Consider the following 11,313-nt stretch of genomic DNA (forward strand, 5'->3'; position numbering starts at 1 on the left):
GCATAGTGATTCCCTATCTCTAACAAAAAATAAAATAAAAATAAATTCTCCCTTGACTGCGTACCAAAGCTCCTGTGCATATCAACGGCGGCAAGGAGAAGCAGTACCTGGAGAGGGTGGGGGTTATTTTGGAACCTCAGCTTAGCCAGGGGCAATGGAGCTGGGGGTGGAAGTGGCAATGCTATGAGACTTCTGTCTCTACTAGCTCCTGAACTGCAGCCACGGATGCCTGTTACACCTGGACCCAAGCAGTCCTACATACGCTGTGAGTCACAGTGCTCGTGAGTCACCTGTTCAGAGAATGTGAGTTCTGCCAGCAGCATTTCTCTTCTCTTCACTACGGATAGTGAAGGAACATCAACAGGATGGAGAAAAGTCAGTGGTCTGAATCTGGTGTTTGTGCTCACCTGTTGTCTGTCCCTGTGGCTGCCTGCTGTAGGCATGTTACTGACAGCAACATGTGACAGCTTCTCCATCATGCCTCCAGGGAGTTTCTTCATTTCAATTCCTTCCTACATACTGGGCTTGCTTGCAGGTGATCCCAAACCTTAGGTCTTAAGAATATTGCTATAGATATTCCTTTTATGAGCCAGCTGATCATATCTTTGGAATATGGTAAAAATAATTAATACCAGAAGACGGACCCACAGGGAAAAGGGCAGTCAGGTATGTCTGAAACCTAAGAAAGAATTTGGCTGTGTTTTCCAGGGATGTAAGGATAATAGTATATAGAACAGAACACCTAGGGCAAATCATTGGTTAGGAATGCCATCTCCTTGGTTCTTTCTTTAGTGTCTTGCTATCTGTCCTGAATCTTGGAAACATGCTCTAAAAGAGTTCTGAAAAATTTTGCCTTCGAGGCTCACCTTCACATAAAATTCACTATGGCTGAAATGAAATTTATATACCTTCTTGTTTCTGTCTTGGGTTTTCTCTAGAATTGGTGGTGCTGGGGCTTGAAACATCAGAGAAAGGTTTGATGTTTTTCTTTCCCTTTTTTTTTTCCCTCTCCTTCACTAAGCGTGGGACAATTATTCCTTGTGTCTTTTACATACATCTGTTTATTGCCAGCCTCCATGTGAGGATGTCTTGGCAGTTGTGTATGTTGGCCTGAACCTCAGGAGAGAAATCTCAGCCAGAGATAAATTTGGGGATGAAGAAACCAAGAAGATAACAGGGTAGGTAGAGGGACAGGGTAGGTAGAACAAGAAGATAAAACCAGGCTAAAACCTAAAGCCAAAAATGTTTTTAAAATGAGCAAGGGGATCACAGAAAAAAAAAACAACACAGAAATGGGCAAGAGGAACTGGGCACAGTGGTACATGCCTGTAATTCCAGTAATTCAAGGCTGAGGCAGGGGGATTGCTTGAGCCCGGGAGTTTGAGACCACCAGCATCGTAAAATCACGTCTCTAAAAAAAAATTTTTTTAAATTAGGTGTGGTGGTGTGTGACTGCAGTCTCAGTTACTTGGGAGGCTGAGGCAGGAGGATCACTTGAGTGCAGGAGTTAGGGACCAGACTTACCGAATGGACTTGACTTAGAGATGCATTACCTGTGGGTACCCCTGAAACTTACGGCATGTGCTACAGTCCCCAGAGTTCCCTAGAGTAGTCTTAGACTCAGCCCTATCTGTCACCCTAATGTTATAATGACTCCCGCACTGGTCTATAACAGTGCCAGAAATCTGACTAATAGAAGTTCATTGATTTGGGTTAAGGCAGTGACTTTTTGTTTTCAAACAAATTTGAAATCAATTATTATTCAGAGCCCAAATATTCAAGCTCCCCCCACTGCTCCTACACCCACAAAACATAGAGCTGGAGAGCAAGTCAGATTGCCCTGGGGATAGGAGTGGGTCTGTCCATTCCCCAAGGTGGCTCAGACCTCCTGGTGCAGGGTTTGGGGAACAGGGGGTCAGTCCTAAGGTGACGTCATGGGGCCTTTAACCTCTGAAGAACTAAAGCTTTCAGTCTGAAACTGTATTTGAAGATGTCTCAATTCATACTGCCACTCTCTTGGGAAAAGTTACATATTGAGTCAACCTCAGTGATTAATTTCCAATCGGAAATTCATTTGTCAAGTTGGCCAGCTGAGCCCACAGGAAAGCGGCCATCCATGGTGTCAAGGTTAATAGAAGATGGAGAGGACTAGCTATTTCAGATTTTCTCACACTTTAGGGGACATTAGGATCACCTGGGGAGTATGCCAAATCTCAGATTCCTAGAGGCCACCACACACCCCTAATTCTGATTCTGCAGACCTAGACTAAGATAAAGGAAATTTTATTTTAACACGTTTTTCAGGTGAGGTTCCCAGGCTGGAGGTGAGAACTACACTTTGAAAACACTGGTAAAACATTGTAGACCCAGTTACAGGAAACATCCAGAACAGGTAAATCCACAGGGACAGAACACAGATCAGTGGGTACCAGTGCTGGGAAAAGGGGAAATGGGAAGTGAATTAATGGGAACAGAGTTTCCCTTTGGGGAGATGAAAAAGTTATGGAACCAGAGAGAACGGATGGATGCATGCTGTGAATGTACTTAATGACTCTCATAGTATACTTTAAAATGGTTAAAACAGTACATTTTATGTAATGTCTATTTTACCACAATTTTTAAAATAAACAAATGAAAACACTGCACACATTTAAAACCTCTGCTGCCATCATCACCGCTGAGCTGACCAAGTCTATGTTTGATTTGCTTCGTGTTTCTGCGTGGTCTCAGCTTTGTGGCTGGTGACTCCATGCAGGTAAATGTGTAAGTCAGCTTAGGAGCTTGAGTCTTTACCCCTGTGTTGTTTGGCTCTTGTGTCTCCATCTTACTTTCTGTGGCCCCCAGATAAGAGGATGGAGAATAATGTATCTATTTGCTCCTTTTAGTTTACTGCAATACGTGGTCGTTTAGATGGCACAGGATATCACCAGTGCGGTCCCATTTTATATAAAAATAAGTAGGATGAGACTGTATCTATAGAGTGAAATTAATACAGTTAATTTGATTAAAATGAGACCTTTAAATAATAGAACCTTCTCAACAATTGATCATGAGAAGAGGAGCGACTTTGAAAACCTTTTGTGGCACATGTGTGCTGGGTTTCTCACTGGCAATGAAGTTGCAATCATTGGCCACTGTAGAGATTAGTTATTTTTATTTTTCAATAATCAAGCAATTCAAATCCGCTCACCTTCTCTGTGATAAGTGGCTATCAACAGTATGCTAGCTCACAGATTTTTAAACTTATTTTGGAATCATTTTAGATTGACAGAAAAGTTGTGCAGAGTCCAGAGTCCCACATACCCTTTTCCCAGCTTCCCTAACATGAACATCTTACACGTCCACAGCACGTCTGCCAAAATTGAGAAATTAACATTGGTTTAATGCATTAACTGCAGGCTTTATGCAGCTTTCACTCATTTTTCTAATATTGTCCTTTTTCTATCCCAGGATCCAATCCAGGACACTGTATTGTTTTTAGTTCTCATACTTCCTTAGTCTCTTCCAGTCTAGCGTTTTCTCAGCCTTGCTTTTCTTGACTTTGACATACTTGAGGAACAGCGGTCAGGTATTTTGTGGATGTCCATCCTTTGGGGTTTTATTAATGTTTTCTCGTGATTCGAGTGGGGTTATGGATTTTGGGGAAAGAAAACCACAGAGGTGAAGTGCCCTTCTCGTCACGTCCTATCGGGGACCTACCATGACTCATCCCTGGTGAGGTTAACCTGGATCACTTGGCTAAGACAGAGTCCGCTGGGTTTCTTCACCAGAAAGTCCCCATTTTCCCCTTTCTGTATTCTATCCATGGGAAGCAAGTCAGTCAGTCCAGCCCCTACTCAAAGGGAGGAGAATGAAGCTCCATTTCCTGGAGGGGGATTATCTACATAGATTACTTAGAATTCTTCTGTGAGACAGACTTGTTTCTTGTCCTCAGATAGTTATTTATTCGATCATTTATTCATATCAGTATGTCCTCATATATATTATTTTATTCTGTGTGTTAGAATCCAGTGCGATTGTTATTTATTTTGTTTTGTGATTGTCCCAGTTTTGGTGATTGGGAATTTTCTCAGTTTGGTTCCTGTGTTTCTTTGGTATGTGCCTCCCTTAACCGCAGCATTTCCTTATTTTCTGGGACTAACAAGATACTGCAGACTCATTTTGCATTTTCCCTGACCCAGTCCTGAAATCAGCCTATTTTCTTTTTCTTTTGAGACAGAGTCTCACTCTGTTGCCCAGGCTGGTATGCGGCGGCACGATCTTGGCTCACTGCAGCCTCCGCCTCCTGGGTTCAAGCCATTCTCCTGCCTCAGCATCCTGAGTAGCTGGGACTACAGGTGCGTGCCACCACACCACCTAATTTTTTGTATTTTTAGTAGAGACGGGGTTTCACCATGTTGGCCAGGATGGTCTCGATCTCCTGACCTTCCGATCCACCCACCTCGGTCACCCAAAGTGCTGGGATTAGAGGCGTGAGCCACCGTGCCCAGCCAATCAGCCTATTTTCTAAGGAGTCCTGGTTTCCTTTACTGGTGAATGAAATGGTATTAGAAGCAAGTCTGTGTGTTGAGAATGCTCATAGCTACTGGAGTGCCACTGTTTCTAGGTAGATGGACAGATTTATATTCATGTCTCCGACTCTAATCCAGTATCACAGAGTTCAATTCTAGTCTTTTTCTTTTGCTTATTTTTAACTTCTCTTTCTGACAGTGTGAAATCTGGCTCCCATCATCTGCAATGTTTTTCTTCATTTGTTTACATGTGAAGTATTTTAAGAATGGTTGACACTGGCCGGGCACGGGGGTTCATGCCTGTAATCCCAGCACTTTGGGAGGCCAAGAGGTCAGGAGTTCAAGACCAGCCTGGGTAACATGACAAAACCCCGTCTCTACTAAAAATACAAAATTAGCTGGATGTGGCAGCGCGTGCCTGTAATCTTAGCTACTTGGGAGGCTGAGACAGGAGAATTGCTTGAACCTGGGAGGCAGAGCTGAGTGATCTGCCTCCACTGAACTCCAGCTTGGGTGACAGACGGAGACTCTGTCTCAAAAAAAAAAAAAAAAAAAGAATTGCTAACATTTACCCCTATGAGACAGAAATTCAGCAACTGGAGTCAGTGTTTATGTACAGATTGTTTTGTCTTTAGACTTTAAATATCCAGTCAAAACACTGTTCCCAAAGTTACCTAGATCAGTGGCTCTTTTCACACTCCTTCAGCAAATGTATGTCAGACATTTGTAATACAGTTAGGTCTTTTTGTCACAGACTCAGTTCTATCCTGGTATTCCTCAACATCTTGGACGATTTTTAAAAATAGCATACAATGAAGTTCCCGCTTTGTGGTGTATGGGCCTACGGGTCTTGACAAATTCATGAAGCCATGTATCCACTACCCCAGTACCACAGAGAACAGTTCCAATGACCTAAAATAGAACATTTGTTGTCCCTTTATCACCGATTTCTCCTCTAATCTTTGACAATCACTGAACTGTTTTCCATCCCCATAGTTTTGCCTTTTCTATAATGTCATATGCCTGGAATTATATAACATGTAGTCTTTTGGGTCTGGCTTCTTTTATTTAGCAAAACGCATTTAAGAGTCATCCACATTGCTGCGGGAATCAAATAGCCCATTCTTTTCATTGCTGAGTAGTATTCCATTGTATGGATAGATCACAGTTTTCAAATATATTTGCCTGTTGAAGGTCATCTTTGTTGCTTCCATTTTTTAGTGATTATGAATAAAGTTGCTATAAACATAGGTTAGCTTGGTTTTGTGTGAATGTAAGTTTCTGATTCACTTGATTAAATACCTAGCAGTGTGATTGTTGGTTTATATAAGTCTGTGTTTAACTTTATAAGAAACTGCCAAACTGTTTTCCAAAGTGACTGTACCACTTTGCATTCCCACCAGTGATAAATGGGAGTTCTTACGGTTCTCTGTCTTCGTCATCATTTGGTGTCATCTGATTGATTTTAGCAATTCTAATTAGTGGGAAGTGATACATAATTGTGGTTTTAATTTATACTTACCTAGTGACAATGATATTGATCATTTTTTCATATGCTTATTTGTCATTTGGACTTCTTATTTGATGAAGTGTCTGCTTAAATCAGTTGCCCATTTTTTAATTGGGTCATATGTTTGCTTATGGTTAGATTTTAAGAGTTCTTTATATATTCTGAATACAAAGCTTTCATCAGACATGTGATTTATAAATATTTCTTCCAGTCTGTAGCTAGTCTTTTCATTCTCTTAACAGTGTCTTTCAAAGAGCAAAAGTTTTTAATTTTGATCAAGTTCAACTAAACAGTTTTTTTTCCTTTCATGGATTGTGCTTTTGTTGTTATATCTAAAATTTTATTGCCAAACCCAAGTCCTGCAGATTTTCTATATTTACTTATAGAATTTCATAGTTTCACTTTTTACATTTATGTCTTTGATCCATTTGAATTAATTTTTATATGAAATATAAGGTATGTATTCTTCAGTATGCCTTCTTTTATTTTGTTGGTTTTGAACATGTGTTTTGGACATAGACAGTCTTATTTTAGTACCATTTGGTGAAAAGAACATCATTTTTCCATTGAATTTAATCAGCATCGTTATAAAAGTTTTGTTGACTAAATATTTGTAGATCTATTTCTGGGCTCTCTCTTCTATTCCACTGGTCTATGGGTCTATCTTCCCACCAATATCATTCTGTCTGGATTACTACAGCTTTATATTGTCTTAAAATCATGTAGAATGAGTCCTTCAATTTTGTTCTTTTTCTGAATAGTTTTGTTTGTTCTAGTCCATTTGCCCTTCCATTTAAGTTTCAAGATCATCTTATTGATATTTTCAAAACAATTTTCTGGGATTTTAATTGGAATTTCATTAAATCTATAGATTAGATCTTAACAACACTGAATTTTTGAATTCAGGAACATGGTATATCTTTTCTACTTAGGTCTTCTTTAACTTTTCATCTGTCTTATAGTTGTCAGCATATATATCCTGCACAGATTTTGTTAGGTTTACATTTAAGTACGTCATATTCATGTGTGTGCTATTGTAAATGATATTTTGTTATTTCAGATTCTATTTTCTATTCCTAGTATATAAGAATATAAATGGCTTTTGTATATTTACTATGTATCTGAAAACTTGCTAAACAAGCATTTTGAAAAAAAAAAAGACAATCTGTCTCTATTTTCTCATTGATTGTAAAATCCCTATTTCAAAGCATTTTGAAAAGATGTTTGAAGAAAACCTATATATTTTCTCATATTATAGACAATTCACAAGAAAAAGCACGTAGGCCAGGTGCCATGGCTCATGCCTGTAATTTCAGCACTTTGGGAGACTGAGGTGGGCAGATTGCTTGAGATGAGGAGTTTGAGACCAGTCTGGCAAACATGGTGAAACCCCGTCTCTACTAAAAATACAAAAATTATCTGGGTGTGGGGGCACATGCCTGTAATCCCAGCTACCCAGGAGGCTGAGGCATGAGAATCGCTTCAACCCATGAGGTGGAGGTTGCAGTGAGCCGAGATCACACTACTGAGCTCCAGCCTGGGCAACAGAGGGAGACTCTGTCTCAAAAAAAGAGAGAGAGAGAGAAAAGTCCACAAATTGCTTCTAAAGACAAGATGCTCAGACAGCTTGAAATAAGGGAAACTAAAATTGAAACTATGCTGACAAAATTATGTTTCATCCCTAATATTGGCAAATATCTTAACCTTTGGTAACACAGTATACTAGCCATCTTCCTCATACAAGCCCATGTGGAAGGCAATTTGGCAACATCTAGCAAAATTACAAAATTACAGTCCTTAACCCAGCAATTCAATTTTCAAGAATGTATCCTACAGATATTCTTGCAAATGTACAAATGACAAATGTATAAGATTACTAATTGTAGTATGTTTATCATAGAAGAAAAAAATACCGTTAAGTGTGAATCAATATGGAATTGGCTAAATATGTTATATCTACACAGTGTAATACTATATAAGCTTAAAACTAGATTTCAACAAAACCTTTGCATTATTTGTAGATAGAATTTAATAAAATATAATGATTCACTAGGTGCAACTAACAATAAACTTATACTTAGATCTACATATTCCAATGAGAATTCATTTCAAATGTGTCATCAAATCTGAACACAGAAATAAATGGGCCTTGAAACCAGCTCTTTAGTTATTGATTCACAAAATATTAAACCAATTTTTTAAAAAATAATTAAATCATGTTGATTATACATTAAAAATTTTTAATTTATTTTGTGGCCCTCTTTTGAAAATATCTTATTAATGAACAATATAACTATAGCAAAGAAATGTGCTGTTAATAAATTTTTAATGTTAATTTCACCTCTCTCATTCATTTTCAGATTTTAGTTTTGTGTATGTTGATAATTTATGTAGCATATTAGTACAGAGGTACAGAAGTGTGATTTATAATTTAATATACATCTAAAGAGGATACATGCTTAACTTTATTAATGGAATTTGTGATAAAGTTTGCAGACTGTTGCCTTAGAGAACAGCTCTCACTTGTACAGGAGGCCCTGGCCAAGTTGTGTAGTGAGGAGGGTTGTTGAGAGGAAAAGAGAAAAAATGAGAGATATTAAGGCCCAGAAGACAGTTATCACCTGCCTCAGAACACAAGCATGCAGGATGATACAGCTTTTAGTCCCAAGAAGTAGAATTCTCGCATCTCTAGGTGGTGAGAAACAAAGGACTAAGAATTTTTCTTTCTCTAACACTCTAAAGAAGGGTTCTTGAAGGAAACTTGCGCCTTGTTAGAATCAGACATGGCTTCAGCGGATGCAGGACGCTCACTTGAGCTGCCAGTCACCGACTGAGTAAGTGGAACAGTGTTTCTTCCACAGACTCACCTGAGAAACTGGCCTCTGGGGCAGGCACCGGGAATCTGCCTTTTCAGTAAGACCTGAATTACTCTTATGAAGCCACCTGTCCCTGAGAACCAGCAATGGCAGGTTCTTGAAGGATGCAGGACATGATGCTTGGGGTTATCATTGCTGTGGGTTTTGTTTTGACTTGTTTGACATCAGTAAAATTCCAAGGCAGGGGATGGAAACCCACTTTATTTGTAAGTTCTGCATCTTTTATTTTTTTTTTTTTGAGACAGGGTCTCACTGTGTTGCCCAGGCTGGAGTGAAGAGGCATAATCACAACTCACAACAGCCTCAACATCTGAGCCTTAAAAGATCCTCCCACCTCAGCCTCCCAAATAGGTGGGACCACAGTCACACACCACCATGCCTGGCTAATTTTTGTGTATTTTGTAGTGACAGAGGTCTACCTTTGTCACCCAGGCTGGTCTCAAATTCCTGGCTTCAAGCAATTTGCCCTCTTCACCCTCACAAAGTGCTGGGATTACCGTGCCTGGCCTAAGCTGTGCATCTTAAACCCTCACAGCTTAACACCATGCTGTACACCACAGACTGGCATGTTTTCTCTGAAAAGGACCAGATAATAATATATTAGGCTTTGTGGTCCATACAACCTCTAATACAGCTACTCAACTCTGCCACTGCAGCAGGAAATCAGCCACCAACAATATATTACCAAATGGGTGTAGTTATGTTTCAATACAACTTTACATACAGAAGCAGACCTAATTTGCTGACCCTTGCTATTCACATTTGTAATGTGTGTGCTCCTCATGAAACACAGTTCTTACCTTATGGCTTAGTTACCTTAAAGCCCTGCTTGTTACTTGGTGCGGTGGCCTTGCTGATGACTACTTAGCCCTGTTTTGGGCCTAGCCTTTCAATGCAGCCCCAGGGAGAGAAACTAATGACTGGAGAAGTTTCTAGGCAAGTGCAGAAAATGACACGGGATGAACATATGTATGAACATCAAGTTCAGGATCCCGAGCAGGTGTCAGAAATTTCACTTCACCCCATCCCAGCAAGGCTGCTGTATTTGGGGAAGACATTCTTTTAAGAGAGGAGGATATTGTGGAAAATCAGTAGGCAGCAGGAGACAGCACTCTTGATCCTACTCCCATTTCAAATGCTTCCCTGGGGGCCTCTTTATTGCCCCTCTGCTCCCCTAGGTGCTTTCCTCCTTTCGTGAGGCATTGTCCTCCATCCCTCTTGCTCCCCAGTCAGGCGTCAGACTTTTAGGAGGCCCCCCAGAGCACTGGCGGGTGAAGCCTAGCAAAGCAATGCATTTGCCATCTAAGATAAAACACTGATACTTTGGAAGCAACGCTCCCACATTTTGAATTGCATTGAGAAAAGAAAATGAAAGATTAAGTGCTTAATCTTCACCCTTCAATAAACCCCCAAACAATGAATCTTAAAGTTGTTCCTACAGGCCCATGTGTCTTTCATCTCTGGCTGAAATGGGGTGTCTGTTTCTACACATCCAGTTGATCCTTGAACAAATGCAGGGGCCAGGGGTGCCAATCCCTGCTCAGTTGAAAATCTCGCACTTAACTTTTGACTCCCCAGAAGCTTAACGACTAATAACTTACTGCTGACGGGAAGCTTTATTGATAACATGAACAGCCAATCCACATATATTTTGTATGTTCTATGTCTATACTGGGTTCTTACAATAAAGTAAGCTAGAGAAAAGAAAATGTTATTAAGAAAATCATAAGGAAGAGAAGATATATTATTTGTAAATATTAGCTATTTGCTAACAGTAAATATTTACTATTATATTATATTCACTATTTGTTAAGTGGAAGTGGATCATCATAAAGGCCTTCATCCTGGTTGTCTTCACACTGACCAGGCTGAGGTGGAGGAGGAAGAGGAGGGGTTGATCTTGCTGTCTCAGGGGTGGCAGAGGCAGAAAAAAATTCAGGTATAAATGGATCCACGCAGTTCAAACCTATGTTGTTCAAGGGTCAGCAGTATAGGGAATGTTTCACCCTTGTATTCTATTCTTTATTCATAGAATTAAAATAGAAATCCTGAAAATGCCCCCTGTGGGTTTCACCTGGAGGGTTAATTTTTTCACTTGCCTAACCCTGAGAACACAGCATTGACTTGAAAGTTAAGGCCGGGCGCGGTGGCTCAAGCCTGTAATCCCAGCACTTTGGGAGGCCGAGACGGGCGGATTACGAGGTCAGAAGATCGAGACCATCCCGGCTAATACGGTGAAACCCCGTCTCTACTAAAAAATACAAAAAACTAGCCGGGCGACGAGGCGGGCGCCTGTAGTCCCAGCTACTGGGGAGGCTGAGACAGGAGAATGGCGTGAACCCGGGAGGCGGAGCTTGCAGTGAGCTGAGATCTGGCCATTGCACTCAAGCATGGGCGACAGAGCAAGACCAGGTAT

General features: G+C 40.4%; 1 protein-coding gene across 1 annotated transcript in view; it reads left to right on the plus strand.

Moving 5' to 3' along the window:
• The first annotated feature begins 225 nt into the window (after positions 1 to 225).
• The window catches only part of LOC108527881 (lysozyme-like protein 1), a 29,863-nt gene continuing 18,775 nt past the window's right edge, over positions 226 to 11,313 (plus strand). The window contains exon 1 of the mRNA XM_017869393.1: positions 226 to 265. Within this exon, the coding sequence (XP_017724882.1) occupies positions 226 to 265 (40 nt within the window). The remainder of the gene's footprint in view (positions 266 to 11,313) is intronic.

Source organism: Rhinopithecus bieti, unplaced genomic scaffold (genome assembly GCF_001698545.2).
Source record: "Rhinopithecus bieti isolate Rb0 unplaced genomic scaffold, ASM169854v2 scaffold_758, whole genome shotgun sequence".
Classification (NCBI taxonomy): domain Eukaryota; kingdom Metazoa; phylum Chordata; class Mammalia; order Primates; family Cercopithecidae; genus Rhinopithecus; species Rhinopithecus bieti.